The 26,981-nt window shown below is 43.4% G+C and overlaps 1 protein-coding gene across 2 annotated transcripts in view; it reads left to right on the top strand.

The window, feature by feature from the left end:
• The window catches only part of SPATS2L (spermatogenesis associated serine rich 2 like), an 87,957-nt gene extending 66,414 nt beyond the window's left edge, over positions 1 to 21,543 (top strand). For both annotated transcript variants that reach the window (XM_064158347.1, XM_064158337.1), the window contains 5 exons: positions 11,451 to 11,509; positions 13,363 to 13,472; positions 13,955 to 14,057; positions 18,778 to 18,998; positions 20,138 to 21,543. In XM_064158347.1, coding sequence (XP_064014417.1) covers positions 11,451 to 11,509; positions 13,363 to 13,472; positions 13,955 to 14,057; positions 18,778 to 18,998; positions 20,138 to 20,533 — 889 coding nt within the window. In that variant the 3' untranslated portion in view covers positions 20,534 to 21,543. The remainder of the gene's footprint in view (positions 1 to 11,450; positions 11,510 to 13,362; positions 13,473 to 13,954; positions 14,058 to 18,777; positions 18,999 to 20,137) is intronic.
• The last annotated feature ends 5,438 nt before the right edge of the window (positions 21,544 to 26,981 follow it).

Here is a 26,981-nt window from a genome sequence, read left to right as displayed (position 1 = left end):
CTTCAGACATTTGTTGCCAGAGTTAAAAGCGATGTGCTATAATTTAGTTCTCTTTTCCTCCAAGAGATGGAATAATGACCATTCACACAGTCATATGGAGAACTAAAAAGAAACATCTGCTGCTTGCCCATGTGGGCTGCTTCCACCTATGAATGCAAACTAGTCTGTAGAAAATAGTAAAGGCCATGTTTAACTAGACTACAGTGGAACTGAACCAATGAAAGACAAGCTTCCTCTACTCTTTGCAGCTCAAGCACATTGGTATATCCTGTGCTTTATTTAACAGCATGAAAACCAACACAGTATTTTTTTTTTTTGAGTGAACAATAAGTGCTCTAAAGTTCCAGCATAGATTGGACACAAAAATTGACATAATGCTGGGAAAAATCTAGTATGGCAATAGTGACAATTTAAAATAGATTCAGGGAACAACTAGAAAGCACATACTTTCTTTGGGGAAGATAAAACAGTTTGTTCTATTGTATTCTAAGTTCAAATCAAAGTGGAGGAGGGGATAGATGTGGGAAGAAGTAATCTGAAATAACAGTCGTGCCTTCTGGGTGAATGAACAGAGTAATTTCTTTTGAGACTCCTACCTGGCAAACTGTGAAGGCATTTGTTTCCTGTTGCACAGAACTCAGAATCTGTGGCACCAGAAGAGCTGCTTGTTTGTGCTAGGTTAGAGCTTGGGCAAGTGGCTGAAAAGGCAAGGAGCAGTGTAGATTTTCACTAAACAGAGTTTTCTGTGCTGCCCATCTCTCTGAGCATTTATGACTGTCTGTCTACTAGCTGACCTCTGGTAGTCCTTATGCCTCTGATGTACAGATTTTTCCAATCATCTTAGAGTTTTTTCTGCTATTTGTTTGCCCATCACTCACACTGTCAAGTCCATAACCTTGCTGGTGCAGAGAAGGATAAAATTATCTTGTAAGCATTTAGGTTTCCTTGAGCCTAGCTGCTTTTTCAGGTACAAGTGCTTCTATAGAAGACCCTGGCCCTACCCCTACTGCCTGGGGAGGGGTCTGAGGGGACCTGATTCAACAGCTCTGGCCTCAGGCTGGCTATATGCAGGGCCACAGCAGCAGGAAGAGTGGCCTGTGCTTGCTCTCTTCTCCAGACCTCCAGCACTTTGGGACTAACGTTGCTTTCAGTTAGTACAGAGAACAAGACAGAGCCCACAAAATCTGGGTTAGGTCTCAGTGAGATACATAATGTCCCTTGTGGCTCCTCTCTCTGGCAGGTACTTGCTTCATCCCTGTATTTTTTAGAAAGTTTGTAAGGACAGATTGCAGAGGTGAAATCCAAAGATGGATTATACTGTCCTGTTGCCTGTTCATGCTTCATAGCCTCTCCTGTCCTCATTTCCCTCCCACTCATTCCTAGGTGTGTTTGTCATCCTCAGTAAAACACAAGCACGTGTGCTTTGCAAGGTAGATTACTGCTTATGTGCATGTCATTGTGGATGAGAAGTGAATTTATCCTTTCTGATCTCAGTTATCAGACTAAGGAGAAACCTATATTGTTAAGCACACGTAGGTAATAAATACTGCAAAGTTGAACAGATGTTAGACCAGAGAGGCAGACTTCTCTTTGTGGCCACTCTCCAGGGTGCTTTTGACAAAGTTACCTCTCCTCTGTAGCAACATTCTTACAACAGAGACCACAGTCTTCCACCTTGCTAGAATGTTAAGACTAACAAAAATACAAGATCAGTGAAGATAGTCAGAAAGCTCAGCAGTCAGATCAAAAGGAAGGCTCAAGCAGGAAATAACACTTTACAGATGTGTTCAAAAATGTGCTACAGATGTATGTAAGAATGTGCAGTATGCTAACAAGCCATGGTGCAGCATGTACAATTGCTAAAGCTGCCAGACCTTGAGATGCTGCCTTCAGTTGTAAATAACATTTTAGGAGTGTTCCTTTGGGAAAACCTTTTCTGTTTCAGTTTTCAGCTTAAACAAATTTTTATGACCAGGCAACGAATTTCTAATTGTTTGTAAAGAGATCTTAGAAGAAAAATGCAAACAGGCCTTTAATTATGTGGTGGCTCTACCAGACCCAACTGTGCTTGCTGCTAAAGAGAATAATATCAATGAAGGCAGATAAAGAATAACACAAAATAAACTTCGAGTCATAGAACGGTAGGGGTTGGAAGTGATCTCTGAAGGCCATCTAGGCCAAAACCTGTGCTAATGCAGGATCACCCAGAGCAGGTCACACAGGAATGCATCCAGGTGGGTTTTGAAAGTCTCCAGAGGAGGAGATTGCACAACCTCTCTGGGCAGCCTGCTGCAGTGCTCTTTTGCTCCCATTAAGTTCAAGTGAAACCTCCTGTGTTCCAGTTTGTACCCACTGCCCTGATAAGAGCCCAGCCCCATCCTCATGACCTCTATCCTTTAGATATTTATATACATTGATGAGATTCCCTCTCAGGCTGCTCTTCTCCAGGCTAAACAGCTGTTGATGTAGATGCACCCAGTACTGACCCCTGGGGCACACCACTAGTTACAGGTCTCCAACTAGACCCTGCAACTGTTGATCACAACCCAACAACTTGAATAGCTAAAAGCCATGGGGCGTTTTCACTTTTTCCAGATGGTTGCAGGAGAGAGAAGGATTTCAGTGAAATTGGTCTGTTCTCCATAATTTATCTGCTTATTGTGACCCTGTAGTCAGGATGAAATTTCATGTAATCCAGTTTGCCATGTAACCAGAGTTCATCTGCTAATACAGTGATCAAATAACAGCCTTCAGATACCATGAACATGTAAATCCTATTGAGCTAATAATGGAAGGATGTCATCTACTGAGATGTTGCAAGCTCTGTAGTGTAACAACAACTGCAGGGATTACTCGTGTAAAGAAATCCTGGAAGTATCACTGCTCCAATTACATAATCTTGTGGCTGTTCAGTAATCCTATAAAGTTTGTAACCACTCTTTACAGCTGGTTGCTTCTCATCACATCACTCTTGTGCTGAAAGCTTGGCAGGGACAGTTCTGGCTTTTGGATAGAGGTGGGGGATTTTTTTTTATATGAAATACACAGTTGGATTAAGGGTTCTTATCCAGTGCCTGTGGGTCAAATGCATTCATCCTAGAAGGTAAATGTGTACAGAAATAAGGCACATTTCAAGAGCAATGCTGAGCTCCTTGAATCAAAGAATGATTAAGATTGGAAAAGACCTTGAAGATCATTAAGTCCAATCTGAAGACAACTACCATAACCACTAAACTATATCCTGAAGTACCACATGACACACTTCTTGAACACTTCCAAGGACAGCAATTTGATTGTCTCTCTAAGCAGCCTGTTCCAATGCCTGATCTCTCTTTCAGGAAAGAATTTTTTCCTGATATCTAACCTAAACCTCCCCTGGCACCACTTAAGTCCATTTTCTCTTATCCTACTGCTAGTTACTTGGGAGAAGATCAAGAGTGTTCCATGAATTTCCATCCAATCTGAGCTCAGACATAGCAGATACAGTGACAGTACCAGCATCCCTCACTAGGTTGCTAACCAGCTCAACTTTAAGGAGCTACTGTAGAGCAAAATCACTGGAGAATGGTATGTTATATTTTTTTTGAAGCCTAAACTTCAGTCCCCAGTAGTGTCAAAAAAATGCCTCCTGAAAAAAACAACTTGAATTGTACTATAGTGTTCCAGGTGTACTGCAGTGTTCCAGTGTCGTAATTCACAGAATCAGTCAGGGTTGGAAGGGACCACAAGGATAACTCAGCTCCAACCCTGCCATGGGCAGTGACACCTTTCCTTAGATCAGGCTGACCAGAGTCTCATCCAGCCTGGCCTTAAACATCTCTAGGGATGGGGCTTCAACCACCTCCCTGGGCAACCCATTCCAGGCTCTTACCACTCTCATGGTGAAGAACTTCCTCCTCACATCCAGTCTGAACCTACCCACCTGCAGCTTTTCTCCATTCCCCCTAGTCCTGTCACTCCCTTGGAGCCTAAAAAGTTCCTCCCCAGCTTTTTTCAGATACTGGAAGGCCACAAGAAGGTCACCTGGGAGCCTCCTCTTCTCCAGACTGAACAGTCCCAACTCTTTCAGTCTCTCCTCATAGAAGAAATGCTCCAGCCCTCTGATCATCCTCGTGGCCCTTCTCTGGGCATGCTCCAGCATGTCCATATCCCTTTTGTAATGGGGGCTCAAGAACTGGATGCAGTACTCCAGGTGGGGTTTCACCAGAGTGGAGTAGAGGGGTGAATCACCTTTCTTGACCTGGTGGCCACACTTCTCCTGATCTCCTGATGCAGCCCAGGTTCTGGTTGTCCCTCTGGGCTGGAAGTGCACACTGCTGTCTCATGTTGAGCTTCTCACACACCAGCATCCCCAAGTCCCTCTCCTCAGGGCTGCTCTCCAGCTACTTACTGCCCAGTCTGTATTTGTGCTTGGAATTGCTTCAACCCAGATGCAGGACCTTGCACTTGGTCTTGTTGAACCTCTTGAGGTTGGCTTGTGCCCACCTCTGCAGCCTGTCCAGGTCCCTCTGGATGGATCCCTTCCCTCAGCATGCCTGCTGCACCACACAGCTTGGTGTTGTCAGCAAACTTGCTGAGGGTGCAATGAATGCCTCTGTCCATGGCACCAACAAAGATGTTGAACAAAACTGGTCCCAGAACTGATCTCTGAGGCACTTTGCTTGTCACTGGGTTCCACTTGGAGATGGAGATATTGGCAGCCACTCTTTGGGTGTGGCCATCAAGCCAGTTCTTTGTCCATCTCGTGATCCACCCATCAAACCCATGTGTCACCAGCTGGGAGGCCAAGATGTGGTGTGGGACAGTGTCAAAGGCCTTGCTCAGGTCCAGGTAAATGACATCAGTTGCTTTCCCCTCATCTATTCGTGTTGTGACCTGTTCATAGAAGGCCACCAGGTTTGTCAGGCAGGATTTGCCCTTGGTGAAGCCATGCTGATTGTACCCAATCACCTCTTCACTCTTCTCCTGTCTCAGCAGTGCCTCCAGGAGGATCTTCTCCATGATCTTACTGGGCACAGTGGTGAGACTGACTGGGCTGCAGTTCCCTGGCTCCTCCTTCCTACCCTGTTTGAAAATGGGAGTTATGTTTCCCCTTTTCCAGTCAGTGGAGACTGCACCAGACTGCCATGACTTTTGGAATAGAATAGAGAGGGACTTAGCAATCTCATCTGCCAGTTTCCTCAGCACCCGTGGGTGTATCCCATTGGGTCCCATGGACTTGAACACTTCCAGGTTCTTCAGGTGATCACAAACCTGATCTTCACTTAAGATGGGCAGCTCTTCCTTCCAGTCCCTGCCATTATCTTCCATGGCTCCAGGAGTGTGGCTGGAGGCCTTTGCAGTGAAGACTGAGGTAAAGAAGTCATTGAGAACCTCAGCCTTTTCCATGTCACTTTTGACCATTTCACCTGTTTCCTTTCTGAGTGGTCCCACAGCTTCCCTAGTCTTCTTTTTACCATCAATATACCTGTAGAAATTCTTCGTGTTCCTACATGTTTGCTCATCCGTTGTTGATGTTTGAGAGGTAAAGAAGAACACAACTTGGGCTCCTGATTCCTTCAGCAGTTGCCCTAAGGTCCTGAAGTCTCTTTTAATTGACTGTGAGCCTCTCATTGTTGCACTGTCACTACCCACCTGAAAGACCAGAAGTGGGTAGTAGTCTGAAGGACTCATGAGGTTGGGGATTTTACCTACAATGTCCCTTACCTGGGCACCAGAGAGGCAGCAGACCTCTCTGTGAAGTGGGTTTGGTCTGCATATTGGGCCCTCTGCTCTCTTCGGTAGGGTGTCTCCTATAACAGTGACCCTTCGAGGTTTCTTTTCAGGATCGCTTGCTGAACCAGACCACAGAGCTCTTTCCCTCTTCAGTCTGAAAAGGCCTGCTGCAGTCATTCAGAATGCCACAGGTGACTGTCTGTCTCAATATCCAAAACAACGTTTATTCTCCAACTATGCACATAGCTGTGAAGCTTAGTAAGAATCTCAAGGTGAAATAGTGAACATTGGCATTTTGGGAGGTTTAGCAGGGTTTTGAAAGGACACATTTGAATTACACTCTAACAGTAACTCTGCCATGAAGCTGTGGCTTACCTTTGTGAGTTGTCAGCATGTTTGCCTCCATGTCAGCTTGGTCTTTTTACTTCCCCATCTCTTCAGACACAGTAGGTTTATCATAATGGCTAGAAGAGGCAGAAGGAAAAAGAAGATTCTGGTCATCTAGAACCTTTGTGATTCTCATCAGTAAAGCTATAAATCAGCCAGCCTGGCAATCTGAAGCAGCTTTTCTGAAGAGGCACTAATAACTTTAATCATTTTAGTGGGATTTTGAGGTATTGCAGCTGACTAAAAAATTCTTTTCTTCCTCACTCTGCAAGCACTAGATTTCATACAAGTAAATGAGAGGAAGATCAATTTGCTTCCACTAATGTCAGAACAAATTCAGAGTTTGTTCTGAGTATGAAGCTGTGAAATAAGGCAGCTGTCAACATAATTTACCTCTGTCATTGCTGTGCCAGTAGCTTACTGCAGTGTGGTGTTTGCAGCTCTTTTGCCATTGCTTATTGGTGTGGATTCTGCCAGCCTGCATAAGTACAAGGCACAAATGCTGTCCATTTGAGCAGGAATAGGATGCTTGCAGTCTTGCCTTAGAACTGCTTTGGTAAAATGAATCCTAGGGAGCTGTTATTTCTCCTGATGCATCCTGTGTCTCTACAGCATGAGCATGGGCTGTGGCCTGCCCCGCTTGCATGCCTTGCTGTGTTCTTTCAACAAAATTGTCTTCTTCTTGAAGCCCACCTTAGAATTTTGTCTGGATACTAAATCAAACAGTGCCGAGTCCTATGCTCTAAGCATAGGCAGATGTTTGCCTGTGGTGATGTTGATAGTTAGAGTTGGTACTCGGGTCCTGATCCTGAAAAAGTGAGGGATTAGAGAAGAACAGAATCGGTCCTTTCAGAAAAGAGATGTAGCAAAAGGAGACAGAAAAAAAGAGAGGTAGTAGCAGTACTCTATTTTGACTCCTGCATCACTTGTGGAATACAACTCACTTGATTCAGATCTGTCTTTGAGCCTGGTCAATGGGGAGAGGAACTGAGTCCCAGTATTTGCTCCAGTGAGTATTGTAAATGTATTATAAAGAACCCTAAACACCATAGCAGAACTGACAAATACTGTCACAGCAGGGGACACTATGGACTGAGGAGTAGGACATGGATTTGGTTACACTTAGAGAAGAGTGGTGGTGCTGAGCTGTGTGTTTGTCTCAAATGATAGATAGAATGTATAAAACTGCTGATGGTGGAGGGAAGGAGAAGGGATGGCTGAAGCCCGATAGAATGGTAGTGCTGGGAGTAGTCAAAAAAAGGATTGACAAGGGTATAACCTCTCCAGAACCTCAGCTCAAGAAGTATGTTATTAATTTAATCCTGCTCGGTAACATTTATCAAGACCCAAGAGGAACAACTTAACTAGAGAAAGGAATTAGAATGTTTTCTCTGAAGTGTTTTTAAATCTGAAATACTTTCTGGTCCTTGTTCTGCAGCCCCAACCTGTGCAGAAAGTTCCTACAGCACTTGGTATCCAGTTGTCCACAGCACACCAACAGCTGCAGGCTGTGCACTGAGATATACCAGCCTCATAGAATATTTTGATATTGAGTGGATACTAGGAAGCATTGAAAGAAAATGCATTCCCAAGAGGTATTGCTGAGCTTTGAGCATTTCTCAGTGCTAGCACTGTGGGCTGCTTTTGATCATCCTATGGAGGCGGAATTGTTCCAGAGCACACGTTAAAACTTGTTGAACTTCTCGAGTTGTTACTCAGCTTAAGTGGCAATCTGAGCTTGTGCTGGTTTGAGGCTAACTGGAATATTTTATTGAGAGAAATTAAATCCTTAGCTGTGAGAAGGAAGAAAAAAAGCATCAGTACCCTATATCTATCACTCTTCTGCTTAGAAATGCAACTAGTCAAAGTATAGATAAGACACTCACTTCTCTCACACTTCTCAGCTCTAACTTCTCCTCTCTGTGTGGTTGCATCTGCCTTAACTTTAATTTGACCTAACCTTTTTTTCCCCTCTGACCTTCTTCTTGTCTTTTTTGACATCTCACCTCAGATCTCTCCAGATTTATCACGTAAGATATATGGGGATTGATCTGGTTATTCCTGAGGGGAGGGAAAGAGGGTCAAAGGGTGGTTGGGAGCCCCTCCTGGGGGCTCTGATTTCTGAGAGGGGTACTGTGCTTCTGTATTGCCTTTAACTTGTATATAACTGTAAATAGTTGTGATATATTGTAAATATATGCTTGTAAATTGTGCTAGACTGTAAATATAGCTGCCTTCATCAGACTAGACTCAGTCAGCTAAAAGTTAATTTGTGGAGGAGGGTGGGGGTGGTGGGTAACACCCAAACCGTCACAGAGCTTCATGTAAAAACAATGGTGTCTTAGCAGGACCAAGAGAGAGCATTTGATGCATTGATTTTTCCATAGTGCTCTTGTCCTTTGTCCTTCTTTATCTGTTAGCATTTGGTTTTCTGGTTTGTATTTGTTGTGTCTTTCACCTTTTTTTCTGTCACCTTTGTTTATAACTGCCAAGTTCTTGGTGGAGGAGGACTTGATCATTTTTGCACTGAAGTGCTCTTTCTGGCTAGAAAGGCATTAAATTGATCCCCACTCTGTCTGCTCAGTAATTGATCCTCACACAGAGTAAGGAGCAGTGTTGCATTTCCTAGCTCTCTTTGGCCTGTGGCATTCTAAAGAAACAAATTCCCCCCTCACTCTGTGAAAGATGGTACTTCGTGATGTCAAAGCTGAGAAATGTGGCTGTACGCTTCTGGGTGAGAGTTTACCTGTTCTTTTTGTGAGGCGAGAGAGGGAGTCCCTGTCCTCAGTTGACGTAAGTTAGTATATCTTCAGAGAAGGATAGCCCCATGAAATCTGTCCATTAGACTCAGCTTGTTACACCACCTGGTCTCATATTGGCAAAGCCACTGAATGCTTCTGCTTTTATTTTGTTCCTTAGTTTTCCCAATGTTCCTTTGTAGCTGTGAGGAAAGTACTCAGTTTTTAGATCAAGTTCATTACAGTCCTGGCCTCTGTTGCTGCAATACCCAAACATTTCTTGAATTGTTCATTAGAGAGCATTCTAAAACATTAGAAGTGGAAAACTGCCTAATAACAGATGAGATCTGACTATAAAATGTGATTAATATAGAACTGTTGTGGCCATGTTCTCCTTCTGTAGCTATTTGTGGGATTTATTTGACTTTTTTTTTTAAAAATAAAAATGCTTTTATCAATTTATTTGGCATAAATTATAATGCTCTTATAAAAAAATGTTGTTTCTCATCAATAAAAATCTTTGTGTTTGGCATCAATTACAATGTTAGGGGCCAAGCAGTTTAGGAAAGATGTGTGGTTGGAGTAAGGAGATGGCAGTGATGGAATGAGCTGGGTCAAAACAAGTTCTGGTGAGTTCTAATGTTGTGAGCTTGTTGCTTGGATATTTTTCTATCCAAAGGCTGATGTGTTTATAACCTATGTGCTACACTGGGCAGGCACTTCAGTAACAGAGACAGCAAAAATGAAAATGTGCATTTTTAGAAACCAGTAAAATCCTTTTTTGGGAGGAGAGCAGAAACAAGTGAGAACTTAAAAGACTCATTTCAGCTTCCTGCTAGGAAAACTAAGGAAGTTTATTATACCATGTAGTGATAAAAGATAATTGCAAACAGATTAATTCTAAAAAGCTGTCACTATTTAGAGTAGCAAGCTGGAGTCACCTGCCTTTTTGGAGCCCAAGCTTAATGCTTATGCCTGGGGAATATTGAAGGTCAACTGGAACAAGCGTGGCCTTTCATCATAAGCTTCCAAAATGATTTGTTCTGCTGTAAAAACCCTTCTATTTCTTGTACTGTGTAGGTCACACTAAATTCATCTGGCAGGTCTCAACAATAATTTGTTTTCTAGTTTATTATGTGTGAAACACAGAAACTGGTTAACACTGCAGTTTTATTGTCTTGCTGCAACCTTTGTCATCAGCCAACCATTCTGTCCCTCTTGTTGGCTATTGGGAGGTAGAATGAAATGAAATAGTCTCTCCACCTCTGAAGGTGACATGGTTGATTGGTAAGACCCAAGGGCAAGATTCTGCTGAGCTTCTGTTGCAAACCTCCTGTATAACCTTGGTTAATGTATGGGAAGTTCTCATGGCATGTGAACATATCCTAGCTGGTGAAGTTCTGGTTGAGTCAGGTGTGTATCTGCCATCTGTTGCTCAGACTGCCTTCTCCCTTATCTTGCTGAAGTTAACAACTCTGGTCCTTCTAACTCTTCTGTCTTCAACCGCTGTCCACTAAACTCTGCAGGATTTTTTTTTTTCTTGCTAAGAGCATTCTAGACAAAAGTTTTGTTCCTGAGTTTTCTGTAACATCTTCCTTCTGATGGAAGCTAGTTGGTGTTTCATTTGGTGTCTTCACTGGGTACAAAGGCCTAGGTTTAAGAATGATTTTACTGAAAGAGTTGAGAACTCCACTCTTCCCTTGAAGATGTGCTGTATTTGCTGCTGGTGTTTGTCCTGCTTTTTGTGATTTACCCCTGACTGTTTGATGTCACTCACTGGTGCCAACAAACCTAAACATTGGTGTTTATTGATGTGAATGTGACTGACAATAATCTTGTGAGGGAGATACTGAGCAGCAGAGCACTGTCCACAGGAGAGCCTTCTGCAGTGCTGTTCTGTCACTGCACAATGCCACTGGGTTGACAATGTGAACGATTCCATAGACCCACCAGGTCAGTTTGCACATGGACAGCTTAAAAGCATAGTCAGGGATTTCACACCAGGGATTTGTGAAAGGAGAGGCAGATAAGGCCTTTCAGAAGGCAAGGTAAAAGTGTAATGACACCTTTCCAGTGCTGCAGACAACACGGGGCAAGGAAGCTGACTTCTATTATGGAGATACATTAATGCTTATCTGTGTTAGAAACCATTTTCTTATTTACCCTGACATCTCTTGTAAGAGAAAGACCTCTTTAACTCTCTTTTAGTCTTAATAAGGCACTAAAAGCTAAGCTGTATTAAATGGGTAGCTGCAGTGGTATATCTGGCTCAATTAGGAAACAGACTTCAGTCCATTGATGACTACTGTGCTCAGACAGTACTAAAGAAGTAAATCAAGGTGACTTTCACATCTGTGCAGATGTGTGGGCAGGCCAGCGAGATGTTTGTGTCAACCAGCACACACTGATTAGCACCGGGTTTGTTGGTTTTTTTTTTTAGTTGGTTTGCCTTACTGTTTTTCAGCTTCCACTTTGAGTCTTACTAATTTCCAAACTGCCTATAACTAAGATATGAAGTGTTTTATGTAGTTATAGCTTTTGATCTTTATGGAGTTCTAGCATGGAATAACTTGTGGGTGTTTTCTTTCTTTTTTTTTGTGTCTTTTTTAGCATTGTAGACAAAGAAGTGTCATTAATGGCAGAAATTGATAAAGTTAAAGAAGAAGCCAGTAAGTAAAAAATAAACAAAATAAACAAACAAAAGAAAAACACCCAGGGAACTTCTGGAATACTCACAGAAACATTTGTTTTGTTTGGCAGAAAATTATACAGCACATAAATCTGGTTAGCACCATTCCAACATCTTTCATCCTACATGTATGCAATCAAATGATCTTTGGTGTTTCCAGATAGTTTCTGAATAGTTTGTGTCTATAAGGATTGTGCATTGAAATTTCCATCTTATGAAATTAAACCAGAAGTTCATATGAAGTTAGATTGAAATGATTTATTCCTTCTGCTTACTTCTCAGAGCTTCTTGACCACTCCTTTTCCTTCCTCATTCTTATTTCTATGGCTTCTTGATTACTGTGCCTCCCTTACGGTAGCCGTAAGCTCTAGATAAAAACCTACAATTGCTTTCATTTAGTATTTAGATGCTCTTCTTCCTCTCTGCCATAAGTGCTGGTCCCACCAGCCAATTAACCAGTTATTGCTTTTATGCTGAGTCCCCAAGTAGCTCATGTAGTTTGCATATCATTAATTTTCCACCAAAACTGTACTATCCTGCATGGCAGTGGACCGTTGCTTTGTGGTTCACAATTAATCTTTTCCTATAGGAAAATAACTGTTCTCCCTTTCCTCACATGAAATGTATAAGATGGGCAATAGTGAATATTCAGTATGTTTGCATGAAGACTTTTGGCCTTTGTAGCCCTGCTTGGCTTCAGAATGGGTGTTTCATCTTCTGTACTTGAAAGCAAAATTGCCATGCTGATGATTTTAATGTAAACTATATATGAACAGAGTGTTTTCAGAGGAACTGGAATGGAATCATAGAATGGTTTAGGTTGGAAGGGACCTCAAAGATCATCCAGTTCCAACCCCCCACCATAAGCATGGACACCTCCCACTAGAACAGATCACTCAAGGCCTTATCCAACCTGGCCTTCAAGACCTCCAGAGAGGGAGCATCCACAACTGCCCTGGGCAACCTGTGCCAGTGTCTCACTGGAAAGAACCCTTTCCTAACATCTAGTTTCAATCTCCCCTCTTCCAATTTAAACCCATTACTCATTGTCTTGTCCTTAGAAGACCTTGTAAATAGTCCCTCCTCAGCCTTTGTTCAGATACTGGAAGGCCACTACAAGGTCTCCTTGAGGCCATCTCTTCTTCAGGCTGAAGAGCCCCAACTCTTGTAGCCTGTTCTCATAGCAGAGGTGCTCCAGCTCTCTGAGCATTTTCATGACCCTCCTCTGGACTTGCTCCAACAGTTCCATGTCCTTCTTGTGTTGGGGGTTCAAGAACTGTACACAGTACTCCAGGTGGAGTCTAACGAGCGAAGGGGTAGAATCCCCTCCCTTGCCCTACTGGCCATGCTTTTGATGCAGCTCAGGACACAGCTGGCTGGCTGGGCTGCACGTGCGCACTGCCAGCTCATGTTGAGCTTTTCATCAACCCAGACCCCCAGGTCCTTTTCTTCCTGCTGTAAATAAAATATGGTGTGTCTTCAGAAACGTGCTGTTGGTTCAGAGTTACTCTTCTTTTCCATGTCTGTGAAAGGCTCCCTGATTTTGTGCTTAACAATTAAAGCCTAAGAAACTCAAAACAACATGTCTCTTCCCCTTTTTATCCAAATGGTGAAGGCTTGCTTTAACCAATTTTCTGACAGCTATCCCCTTTCCAGGTCTGCTTCAGTATCAGGCAGTTCAGTTAAATGTGCAGTATTTGAAGTCCAGCTGAAGCCTGGGGCCTGAGATGTGTGTACTTGTCTCACATGTGATGCACTCTTAATTCTCAAAGAGTAATGAAGTAGAGCAATTTACTTTCCTAGCATTAATTATTGACTACTGGTATTTGCCAGTGGAAATCCTGACTGCTCGGCAGAAGAAAGCTGAGGAGCTGAAGAGACTGACAGACCTAGCCAGTCAGATGGCTGAAGCACAACTGTCTGAACTCAGGGCTGAAATTAAGGTCAGGCATTCTCTTCTGCTTGGGTATTTTAGCTGTTTGCATAAATGAGCTGTTGTGTTAACATGCCTAGGGTGATCATTCCTGCTGAGGGCCAAAGAGTAGCTTCCCCTGTTCATAAAGCCTGATGGCATCTCCGAGCAGTGTACAGATGCCATCAGAGAAATGTAAGTATCTACTCAGAGGTGAGGCAGTGGGGAGTTTTGCTGAGTTTATCATTAACAAGCCAACCTGATAAGTTCAGGTTCTCTGATGAAATGACCTCCTTCCCAAGTGTGGGAGTGATCCACCCATCCCTGAGCTGGGAGACCTAATTTGGTAAGGATGGGAAAGTACTTGGTTCTGCATAGAGATCCTGTGTACCAGGCCAAGAGTTTGCCAAGCCTTTAAAGTGGTTTAAGATAAGCATTGATTGGCTTCTGTACCTCTCACTCGTGGTCTTCTGTTCAGAATGCAAATAATTGTTAACTTGTCTGGTTTTGCAGCACTTTGTGAGTGAACGGAAGTATGACGAAGAACTGGGCAGGTCTGCTCGATTCTCCTGTGATACAGAACAGCTGAAGACCCAAATTCAGCTCTGTGGAGAAAGTAAGAGCTGGTGATTTCTCCCGCCAAAGTTCTTGGAATGCAGTGTTGCAGATAGCTGTTCAGGAAGTGGAGGCAGCAGTAAGGGCACATGTGCTGCCAGTGTGTATGCCTGGCATGAACAGCGCTAGCTGAGTGCGGCAGCCTTGCTGAATAGGCACAAGTCAGCTTTACAGCATGCAAGACTCATTACATGGGCTGCAAGGGCCATCTGCATGTGCACAGTGTCTGCTTTGTCAGGGATTTCCAGGTATTACTCAGAGATCAGTTGGAGTTTCCCATCAAAACTTTGCAAGTGGAAATAGGTCAGCTCTGGGCAACACTCAGAGTCAGTCATTTATGAATAATTAGTAAGCTGGAAGCTTCTCTGCATATGCATAATGTTATGAGACCAATCTCTCTCTCCTCCTAAGGGACAACTCCCCAGCTTTGTAATAGTTATCACTGGGTTTGCAAGGACCTAAAGGTAGTCCTGAGTGTTCCTGCTTCCATATCACCTGCCCTTCTGCTTGAAAAGTCAGGTTCATACTCTGCTCCAAGTATCTTGTCCCTGTTCAAAATATGAGGTAGCCTTTTCACACACAGAATCACAGAATGATAGGTGTTAGAAGGGACCTCTGGACATCTTTTAGTCCAAACCTCCTGTTAGAGCAGGTTGCATAGAACAGCATCCAGACAGGTTTGGAATGACTCCAGAGATGGAGACTCCACTGCCTCTCTGGGCAGCCTGTTCCATTGCTCTGCCAACCTCCACATAAAGAAGTTTCTTCTCTTGTTTAGAAGGAACTTCCTATGTTCAAAACTGTGCCCATTACCTCTTATCCTGTTACTAGGCACCACCAAAAAAAGCCTGACCCCATTCTCCTGACACTGACTGCTGCAGTATTTTTAAGTGTTGATCACATCCTCTCCCCACTCTTTCCTAGGCTAAAAGACCTGACTCCCTCAGCCTTTCCTCATCAGAGAGGTTCCTGATCATCTTCATAGCCCTTTTTGTTTCCAGAGAGGCAACAGTAGCAGTGAAAAGTAAACTCTTCATGTTAAGCTTTAAAGCCTAATATTTCTTAAGTACATTAATATACATACATACAGAGAGAGAGAGGGATATCGATATCCTTATCTTAGTCATGTTTCTTTCCCCTCAGGAAAAGTCAGTGCTATAATGCTTTATAAGTGTTGCCCTGTCCTGTGACAGTCCATTGGTACCATTGTTAGGAGAAAAGCTGTTCATGCAGCACTAATCTAGGCCATCTTGTTGAGAGGAAAACCATTTCAGGAAGAAAAATGAAAATTCAAGTTTTCAAGAGGTTACTAGAAATAGAAAAGGAAACTAAAACCTATGACGGTCTGCCAGTGCATTCTGCTGACTGCACAGCTGCAGAACTGGCTCCTTTGAGGCATTAACTGGTTTAATTAATTAGATCGTAAGAACTGCTTTTGCAGAAAACTTTGAAGATCCATCTAAGCCTGTGCCCTGTCTCTCCTTGAAGCTAACTCACCATGTTTCAAAGGAAGGCAAAAGCTTCCCAGTAATGCATCTAATTGTTCAGTCACCTCACAGCCCTTGTCTCATACCCTGGAGCTTATGAGACTGAAAACTATGTGAAGATTGTCCACAGCTGCTACTGAGACAGCTGGAGAGTGTTTTAAAAATTCATTCAACTACTTTCCTAGATAACTTCCTGCTGCAGTTTATTCAGGTCAGTGTAATGGAGGGGTTTTCCAAAATTAACATTGTTTATTAATTTTGATATTCAGAACTCTTGCCACCCCGACCACTAATTTTAATAATAATTAGGTTCTTCTGCAATGGTCATGAAAACATTATACAAAGGAGTAACCAGATCAAGAAATAATGAGCAGGAGTATATAAACATTAATTAAACCGAAAGAGAAGGTTCCTGCAGTCAGTGTACCACTTGTGGTCAATATACCGCTTGCCCACTAGATGGACTCGGGGAGCTCCTTTCTGCTTATGGCAGGAGAGTATTTGGTGAATTACAAGAGGCTTTTAAGTATTTACTCACAAAATATTAGTCTCCTGACTTGCAGGGTTAGCTACAGCTTCAAACAGTACCTCACACACTTTCAGGGAACTCTGCCAGTCTAGTCAGCCACTGAGGCTTCTGATTCTTCCCAGGCTCCTCAGAGTGCTGGGGAAAGGAGACAGACCATCTCTGACCTGCTCCTGGCTCTCTGGACAATCTGTGTATCCATGATCTCCCATCTTGACAGCAGACTTTCAGGTGTAGGCAGGATGTCTTGCAATGTGCAGTCTTAGCACAATGTCACACTGGCTATGCAGGCTGCTCGCAAGACAGGCGTTCAAAGCCTGTTTCTGATGACCTTGAGGCAGTGGAGTTTCCTGGCAGTTCAGGATGCACTGAGGCAGTGAGCAATGGCAGCAGGCAAGCAGCAAGCAAGTGTGAATACAAACAGCCAAGCACATTGTGTTACCTTCTCACTTCTTTTTATCAAGAGGCCCAAGACTAATGGGCCTTTGGACATAGATTAGCCAATCAGAATGGCACTTTTCCAAGCTTGACCATATTAAGTGAAGCCAGGGCTTTTGTTTTTGCTTCCCACTGTTGCTTCCCCCAGCACAGAAGGAGGGGGAGCAGGGGAACATGTCTGGGCAAGCCAGAGTCCTTAGACTTATGGCTCCAGGTTCTTTGTCCTCTTTCCTGTGGTTGCTTCTCCCCCTAACAGAAGGAGGGAGAGCAACAAAAACAAGCCTGGGCAAGCCAGAACATGTCAGGCCTACCACAACAGTCAGAGAACTCAAAAGAACAGCTATTAGTAGAAGAACAGTGCCATCTTAAAAAGGACCAATAGTGCACTGACCAGCTGAAGAACTTAGCTCTGACCTGCCCTCAGTGACATTAGATAAGCAACTCATGCTGTTGACATGTCTTCAGTGCAAAAGATGTTTCTGTTTGGAGCATCTTGCCATGAGGCCTATACCCTGCCAGGAGCAAATCCCCTTCAAACAGACTGTACCAGGCCTGTAGCCAAGAACACCCACTGCTAGAGCTTTAATAAAAGCCAAAACCAGCAGCACAGAGCTCGTGCACAGGAAGACAGGAGAGGGTACCCAGCCTACGTTCACGAGAGAGGACAGGAAGAAACAGAAATAATGGAACTGACACAGTGGTGGGTTGTACCCCCACCTTGTACACCTTTGTTGTTAAATGTTTTTGACAAGCAGCTGGATTTTCACATGGGCCTTCATGTGCAGTAGTCTGTAGCAGACAAGAGAGAGCAGCAGAATAGAGTGACAGCCTCACTGAACTTAGGACAGAAAGTTCAGTTCATTGTGCAGATCATTGCATTGTTATTCTGAAGAGCACACTTGGTGGGAGAAATAGCTAATGTGGTGCCCCAAAAAAATTGATAGATGACTGAGTTGCTAAAATTACTCCATCATCTTTCTCTCTACTGAAAGTCAAAAAATAACAGTACCTCTTAGATAAAACAGCATGTGTATCACTGAAGTAAGCTTCTGGTTTGTCATGTGTACCAGAAGCTAACAGGGAAATTCCATAATCAGGAAAATCAAACCAGCACTTTAAGATCAAGAACGTTATTTTAGTGGCCTTGGAGTCCTCTTTGAGACTGCTTAATGGCCATTGCACAGAAGCAGGCAGCTTGAAGAGCTTGCAGAAATAGAGCAGTAGGAATCAAGGATTTGTTTAGTGCAATCCAGACATGGATTGGTTGAGAAAACTGGCAATTCCAAAATACAAGGAAACAGAGAGCAGGAATATATCAAGATGAGCAACGGTGATTCTTGATGGTGCTGACCGCAAAGATCTACATGAAGTAGGTTAGTGTGTTGCATTCAGTTCCAGTTTTTACAGGCACCCATGGTACGGAAAAACCTTTGTTAACCACCTCCTTAGAGAGGAACAGGCAATAGGCACTAGAATTTCCTCCTTCATGTTAGGCAGGATGCTTTCCTGCTGTTACCTGTGTTGTAGCTAGTACCTATCTAGGCAGCAAATGTCAGCCTTTTCTGCCTTCTCTGATCAAATAGTTTAGAATCTAGTTTAGGCTGTGGTGTCTGCAGGCACAACTTCCTTTGACTCCAGCAGTCAGGAGAGTTACTGGTATGCCACTGGCTCCCTTCCCATGTTTCACAGGATCACAGGGGTTGGAAGGAATTTCCAGAGATTGAGCCCAATATCCCTGCCAGAGCAAGACCATAATCTAGTGCAGGCCATACAGGAACGCATCCAGGCAGGTCTTGAAAGTCTCCAGAGACGGAGACTCAGCAACCTCTCTGGGGAGCCTGTTCCAGGGCTCTGTGACCCTTACAGTAAAGACCTTCCCCTTCATGTTGAGGTTTCTTCCTGTGTTGCCTGCAAAGTCCCATTAGGAACATCACTGATAGGACAGCAGTGTGGGGGGCAGTCCTGGCTGCACACATGTTCAGCTCTGCTGGTTAAAAGCTCACAAGCAAACCAACAGGTGCCACATATTTGAGAAGTTTTCTTGGATGACTAAGGCCCAGGCTCCTTCCAGTTGTAGAGCAGTCCAGCCACGTGGCCTGTCTCCAGAAATGCTTCACAATGAGGCAGTTCCACAGCCTTAGTCCTCTAGCTTACTTTGTTAAAGCAGGGCTTGAATGATGCTACCAAGCTACGAGCAAAGTAAGACTGTTGCCTTATGTTTAGATGTTGATAGTTTAACTGATAACTCAGAATTATGTTTTTTTTAATAGTTTCTCACCCAAAGAACAACTATTCCTCAAGAACACCATGTAGTTCAGTGTTGTCTTCAATGACCTCACATGGAACAATTGGCAGGCAAAATATGCATGGCCGTAAGTCTTTTGGTAATGCCAAGAACTCCGATAACAAAGCAGGCAACACCAAAGTGCAAAATCATCTTTCTTCCAACCCTGCAGAGCCTTCTTCCCAAGGAACTGTGACAAATAAGCAGGTATGAAATTAACTAGGCTAAAAGATATCAAAGGTGTCAGAAACTATGCAGCATTGAAATGAGTTACTATAAAATCCAGTACAAGACTGTTTTACAGTCTGTATACTTAATAAGGTTTGGAAATATGCAAATGTTTCTTTCCTAGCTTCATCTTCAAGGCAGTGTGAACACACAAGGTGGAAATACCACAAGTGCACTGTCTAATGTTCAGGCAGAAGTGATGAGCATTAGTTAATAGACTGAAAATAGGAAACCCCTCCATAATAGCTGACTGCCCTTTGTACTGCTATGGAGAAACATTTCTTCCTGATCCTTGATCACTTCCTGATTCTTTGATCACTTAATTTGCCACTGAAGCATGATTATTAGGTAGACTCTGAAAGTGGAATCCTGCCAGATTTAAAAGCAGAAGCTGTGTAATACAGTTTATACCAGTGTGCTATAGCTATTTCACTACAAGAGCAGCTTGGGGTGCCCTTGTACTGTTTTGCTTTGTTAAAGCTGCTGCTGAAGTTGGTCTGAATTCTGGGATGAAGGAGGTCCCTGAAAAGAAACTGAAGAGCATTACATGATGTCATTGTGTACATATGGAATCAGCTGCCCTGGCAGTCATGAGAACAAAGCAGTTCAGCCATTTCCTACTAAGGATCAAGGCTTCCTCTGAGCAAGATATCTCAATGAGTATCTCTCCCATCACATGGATTCTTAACTTCCATTTACATGTGAACCTCTGCTCCTCTTGCAGTCTTCTTGTAGTGTGTACATGATGCTTTGCTAGGGAAGTTTGTGAGTTTGGAAAAAGCCAGCATCAAGTTGTTCAGTGCTTCTGAAGTGCTGCTGCTGTCCAGTATTTCATCCCCTTTTCTGTATTCTCTTGAATCATAGCAGGTTTTAATTTGCTATCAGTGGTGAACCTGCCATCAATATTTCCAGGCTACAGAAATGCAGCACCTTACCCATCCTTCAGGTTTGAAACATGAGGACTAGACAGCTCTGGCAGCGATCAAAACTGCTTAGTGTTTTATCTCTCCTGCTTACACTGAAAAGTCTGCTCTGAAATATTTGTTAATTCTGATTGCTGTATTTCTTGCCCTGTTGGAAGGATACAGATAACCTAATCCAATATTCTTTCTGAGTAGAACGGGCCTTCTAGCCAGAGACGAAGATTCAACCCACAGCACCAAAATGCCCGGCTCAATGGATCCCTTAAGTCACAAGGTGCCAATCATGAGGCAGATCAGAACACTGCGAAGAGTGGTTCCAGGTCTGAACATAGAAGACAGCAGCATATCAGCTTCAGATCTAAAAGTAAAGGAGTTATGAAAAATCAAGAGCAGTCCACGACAAGGACCACAGAGAATGTGGCACATTCAGAGAAAAGCAGACGGAAGCATCCTGCCGCAGACGTGGCAGATCACAAGCCTTTCCAAGGCAGTGTTGGCAGGGTCTCACAGTGCAATTTATGTCCTGCAAGGATGGAGGGCTCTGCTGATGCCACTGTTCTTTCAGTGCCCGCTGTGACTTTGGTGGCTTAAAATGTCACAGTAATTGCAGGCAGAGAAATTTAATCTCTTCCTTTTAGTTTCTTGCTCAAGATGCTTGTTGATGAAGAAAACGAGTTCAGGAGATAGTACTTTTAAATCTGTTGCTGCTTGAATCTTGTTGGTATCTTTGCTACTTACTAATTATCCAAATGAATTCATACTTTCACAGCTTTGCCAACTGTGTTCACAGTTGCTTTGTCATGACAGTATAGAATCTTACCAAAGTAGCATTTGCTTCTTAGACAAATTAAATCTAGATGGGAAAAATAAATGGAAGTTCATAATAGCAAAAACCTGTTGTAGATACCTGGTTATACCAGTAAACACTATTGGTTTTTTTTTTAGAGCAGCCTGTGTTAGAAGGATCCCAAGAAGCCTGTATGCTCTGGTGTGCAATGCCATCAAGATAACCTTATGGAATTTTCCAGCACATCTCTATCCCCCTCTTTCTTTGTGTGTGTATACATGTACATGCATGCACACTGTATACATGGAGAGTATATACAGCAACAGTTGGAAAAAGCAGTGCAGTTGATTTTAGCCTCTTACTCCATAATCTAAGACCTTGTATAAATTGTATGAAATATATTACATATTGGTATTTTTCATTGACAAACTATTTTTATGAGGCCGAAGGAAAATGCTTGTTTCTTAAGTTTGGAGTTGGGTCACGGCCACTCAGATGCACAGCCTTAGTCTCCATCCTCATCGGGCACTTTTCTATGACTAGTTGGATTTATTTTTTTGTATATGTAAAGTTTGCAGGTGTTCTAGACTTGAATCCCAATTATTTTTCTATATTTTTGCTGTAGGAGCCACCTGTCCATTATGAGAGCTATGACTAAGAAATGTGTTACAGCAACATGCAGCAGAATGTGGAGGTACATATTTGAGCAGATACATCCTTTCCAGTTTTCTATTAAAATACCAAATCTTCATGTTCTGATTCTGTATTAAAGAAAACTCTGTTTCTTCCCAAAAATTAAAATCTTTTTAAAATATTTGGGTGTTTGCTACTTTTGCAGTGCCTAACCTTCGTCATCTTCTTCAGACTGTGTTTGCTTCATTCCTCTGGTATCCAGTGGGAGGCTTTCAGCTGAGTTTGTACTGCGCTAGGTGTTTGCTTTTAGCTAGATTCTTATGCCAGAGAACCTTTCATGAGAGCCACCTCCATGTGCTCAAGGCCAGGTTGGATGAGGCCTTTGAGCAACACGGTCTAGTGGAAGGTGTCCTTGCCAATGGCAAGGGTGTTTGAACTAGATGATCTTTAAGGTTCCTTCTAGCCTAAACCATTTTATGAATCTATGCTTTAATGTGTGGCTGTTTAACACAGTAAGGGGTCAGAATCCAGACCTGGTATTAACTGGTAACCTAAGTCTCAGAGCTGAAAAGATGTAAAAGGTGTAAGACTGAATTTTGCTGAGGTCAGTAAGAGCAAGACACTTGAGTCTCTTTAAAAGGTTATTGTTTGCTACTGGTACTTATTTTTGTTAGTATGCTTCCTTAACACTGACGGATTGACTTTTCCTCTGTGGCCCTTGAAAAATACCCTCCATGTGCATTCCTTGTCGGTGGTGTTTTTTATTTCAGTGATTATTTTTATGTCGGTGATTATTTTTATTTCTCTTGATCTCTGTGTACAATGATCCACACTTGAATACTGGTAAAACCGATTCTAAAAGGCAAGTAACTCCTCTTCACCTGGATTGGTGGTGAAAACAAATAAGCACAGGTGGGTAAACGCTGGTTTTCTTAGTGTGGCAAGGACTGCTGCTGTCCCACTTCATTGCCTATCAGGCTTTTAAATAGAATCACTGAATTCATAGAATCAGTCAAGGTTGGAAGGGACCACAAGGATCATCTAGTTCCAACCGCCTTGCCATAAGCAAGGACACCCTACCCTAGAGCAGGCTGGCCAGAGCCCCATCCAGTCTGGCCTTAAATGCTTACAGGGATGGGGATTCAACCACCTCCCTGAGCAACCCATTCCAGGTTCTCACCACTCTCATGGTGAAGGACTTCCTCTTCACGTTCAGCCTGAATCTACCCATTTATTAAAGTACCAATTTTTAAAGTTGAGAAAGGCCTCTAAGATCATCAAGTCTAACCTTCTACCCAAAACCTCCGTTGACTGCTGGACCACATGCCAAAGTGCAAACCTCCAGGAATGGTGACTCCACCACTTCCCTCTTCCAATGCCTGACCACTCTTTCAGTAAAGAAATTTTTCCAAATATCCAACCTAAACCTCTCCAGATGCAGCTCGAGGCCATTAGATCTTGTTCTGTCATGGCAAAACTGGATGTTTTGAGCAAATGTATGTCTGGAATCTGTTAGGTAGCTTTTCAGATTTGACCTGTTGCCTCACAGTCTGATCTGTAACTTCGCTGTAGAGATGGAAGAACATTTTCTTACACGGTTTGTTAAAGTTACATCTTTTCTTGTAACCCTCGTAAAAAAAGGGAAATATAACTTCTCTGTAATGACTTTTACCCCTTCCATAGAGTGTTATTGAAAATCATTTTCCTCTGGAAGTCAGCTTTTCATAAGCAGGCTCCTGGAAATAAAATCTGTAAGAAGTCTTAACTCAGCACAACAGGACTTTCCTGAGGCTCCCTGGTGAGACAGCAAGGACTGACAGGTGAGAAACATTTCTCTTCAGACTGTAGTGCAGGCACATTTCCTCTGAGAGGCACAAGCATAAATGCGTGCTTTGGTCGGGCTAGGGAGTGGGCTGGTGCTGGGAGTGCTGCAGTCTTGGCACCCCAGGTACAGTTTAGCATCACAATTACGTGTTTGAAGTACGTGGCTGGCTGTGCCCTGAAGGGTAGCTGTGTAAGAATGGAAGCTTTTCATCTTCCATTTGAGTGTCCCTGTGTGCTATGAATGGCGTGGTGTGGTTGGTAAGACGAAGGGATGGGATGGTATCCAGGGGGACCTGGACAGGCTGGAGAGGTGGGCTGAGGGAGAATCTCAAAGTTCAATAAGGCAGACTGCAAGGTCCTGCACCTAGGTGGGGGTGACCCTTGATATCAATAAAGGCTTGGGGGTTGATGAGATTGAGAGCAGTCCTGCAGAAAAGGCCTTGGGGGTACTGATGCAGGAGAAGCTGAATGTGAGCCAGCAACGTGCACTTGCAGCCCAGAAGCTGGGCTGCATCAAAAGAAGTGGGGCTAGCAGATCAGGAGGGATGATTCTGCCCCTGTGCTCCACTCTGGTGAGACCTTGCCTGCAGTACTATGTCTAGCTCTGGGATCTCCAACACAAGGGGGACATGGACCCAATGGAGAAGGTCCAGAGGAATGTTACAAAAATAATCGGAGGGCTTAAGCACCTCTCTGGTGAAGACAGGCTTAAAGAATTGGGGCCATTCAGCCTGAACAAGAGGAAGCTCCAGGCCAACCTTAGAGCGGTGTTTCAGTATCTGAAGGGGATCTACAGGCATCAGCTGCATCCATCCTGGACATATATTTGTGTATACAGATTAGGATTCAGGTCCCACTACTACTGAAGATATAAAAGAAACCTGCCAGAAATTTGAGACAACATAGCTCTTTATTGTGGCAAACTACTGAACCAAACTGGTCATGGATGCTGTACCAGAGTCTTGAATGAGTAAAAGAAAACAAAAAGATAAATACATGGATCCATGTGCTTTTATACACACAGTAAGGACAGGCAGGTGCAGGGAGGGACTCAAGAGTCCTCCACTGGAAACCTGTGCCTCAAGGGTGCTGCAGGTGTTGCCATCTTCTTGTGGTGGCTCGAGCCACAGCAACATAACAGGAGAAGACCCAATAGAGATGCCTGGGACTGGAATCCTATGGATACAAGCTACAGAGAAAAAGAGCTCCAGTTGCTAGCCTCTGGCACTGGAGTGGGCCTTTGAGCACTGACCCACTTCCCTCCAGGGGCAGCTTCTCTGCCATGGCAGGGAGCAGTGGGGGCTGTGGCAAGCACAGACCAGCCTTTGCTGGTGCATGTGAGTGGCACTGTCTGGCTGGGATTGGCACCTGCTGTTCTCCAGGTCATTGGTGATAAACATGGCACTGACCCTGCTGCCACCAACTACAGTGCCAGCCACCTGCAGCTGGAGAGGATCAAATTTTGCTACAGTGCAAGTGCTGGTAAGTTGCTGTGGGAATGCTGTAGCCTTGATGGAAACGCCTTGTCTCTCCAGTGAATCGCAGCCTGGTGGAAGGGAGCACAGCAGAGCTCACATCACACTGGAACTGATTCCTCAGCACAGATAACAAGTGTATTCGCTGTGCTATCTTGGTGGGTCTGGAGCATGGCACAATGTGCTGTGTGTGTTCAGGATCCTTTGGACAGATCTGAGCGAACAACTTTGACTGGGGTGGGTGTGGGACAAAAGTCCCAATGCAGGAGGGACTCCCAAAATGCCAGACCAACTCAGTGCTGGGCATCTTGATGCTGGGTGGGTAGGGAAATGACTGGAACACTTTGAAAGAAAATAAAAGGTAGCTTTGGTGTTTCCATGACTCCAGCTTACAGCAACCCTGATGAAAGCTCTCCCTGAGGAGCTGTGGTAATGTACCTAGGACACAAAATAATGTCATCTTGCAGAAGTCCCTGCATATTCATAGGAATTTTACTTGGAACTGTGTTTTTCTTGTCTCCTTAACCCACATGATGATGCTGTGTTACTGTTTGAAGGGCAGCAGTGCCAAAGTGAGAAGTGACAGGATTAGTGAGAAATACTGAATGCATCAAACTACATGGGTAAGATGTATGGCAGCCTTCAGAGTACTGCTGTGAGATACCAGCAATTGTTAGGACTACTAAATTGGAGTCACTTCTCTTTAAATGCTGGGTAATGTCACAAAGTCTCAAAGGAAGCCATTGCCCCACCACTTGGCCTTGTATCTAACCACAGCTATAGAACTGCAGCTCCCCTTCCACAGCTTCTCCAGCCACATAGGCCTATCCCAGTTTACCGGTGTAGATGCAGTACCAGCTCTTGCTCCTGAGGGAGGTTAGACAAGTGACATGCTAAGAAGAGTGTAGACTTTCAAGAGACTTGGGAACAGAGAGTTTAGAAGTTTCAATCTGCAGGGTAGTCTCACTTGTAGAATTTCTACTCCTTGTTCAGACCTGACAACCCTCAGCCTGTTAGCCCAGTGAGGAGATGACTCGTCATTGGGGCTGACAGGTTTCATTTATTTGCAGCTATTGGTCTCCCAGAGAGATTAAACTCTGTTGCACTTCTACATGTTAAAAGCCTTTGAACAAGTAAGGGCAAAGCTATAGTGGAAGGCCCTGTGAAGGTTTGTGCTATTCAGCTATTGTGAAACTGTTCAGTATCAGTCCATCAGCTAAGAGAAACTTAGCAAGATTGACAGATATAAAAAGACATCACGACTGCCTACTCAGCTAAGTTAAAAGGTCATGTTTGCAATTCATTCAATTAAAAATAAATGAAGTAATTAAAAAAATAATTAACCTTGCTCTGCCCCTCCACCACTGCCACTTTCCTGGTTCATCTCCTGAAACTGAAAGGAGTTCTGTTTCTCTTGTCTGAACCACAACCCAGCATGTCTGGGGCAAAGAGATGAAATCCACTGTAAGGCAAGTTACACGAATGTTACTTGAACCAATCCTGTGCTACCAGAAAAACAAACACTGAGCTAGTGCATGCTCACAAAGTCCTGCAGAATTATTCTAAATGTTTGGGTTTTTTTGGTGTAGGCAGGGCAAAGTTGCATACTTTGAGATTTAGTCTGATGTTGCCTTTGAATATATTATGGGTCTTCCCCAGTCTGACTCTATGATTGTAGAATCACTGTAGATTGTTTCTATGTTTACAGAAATTCTCCAGGACCTGAAGAGAAAACTCTGATGTAGGAAGCACTGTAGAAAGATACAAAGGTGCGTGGTAAAGTGCTTAGCTACTCAGTAAATAGTGAGGTGAAAGTCACACAAATGATTATGTTTTAAAACCTGCTTTTCAGTCAAACCACTATGAAAAAGAAAATTTCACCACCTTAGTGTCAGTGGTGAATGGAATACATTTCTCATGGTATCTTTCCATAATTTTTACCTTGTCCTTTTCTTCAGTGAACCTTTTTGTTGTTGAAATAGGAAAAGCCTTGGGATTGTTGCTCCTTAGATTTACTTTAAGAAACCCTACTCGTTTGAATATTTTAAGTTTGTCTTCGATATCCAGAAGCAGAAAATGACAGTGCTGCACACTTTTACCGGGACTACAGTTCATGGCAAAGAGTCTCCTTAAAAATGGAGTTAGCACATGAAAATGTGGGCTTTTTCCTTGTGCAAATGATGTATTAAGTCCTTGTGGTTAGGGAGAAATGCCTTAAAATTCAATCAAGTAAAAAACAGAAAACATTCAAAGAACTGTTTTGTCATTCTAATAGCCCCAGGAATTTTAGGAATGTGGTATTTTGGCAATGTGGTAGGAC

The sequence above is a fragment of the Pogoniulus pusillus genome, chromosome 2 (assembly GCF_015220805.1).
Source record: "Pogoniulus pusillus isolate bPogPus1 chromosome 2, bPogPus1.pri, whole genome shotgun sequence".
Classification (NCBI taxonomy): Eukaryota; Metazoa; Chordata; class Aves; order Piciformes; family Lybiidae; genus Pogoniulus; species Pogoniulus pusillus.
Note: the sequence above shows the minus strand (reverse complement) of the source record. Positions and strands in the feature narration are given on the sequence as shown.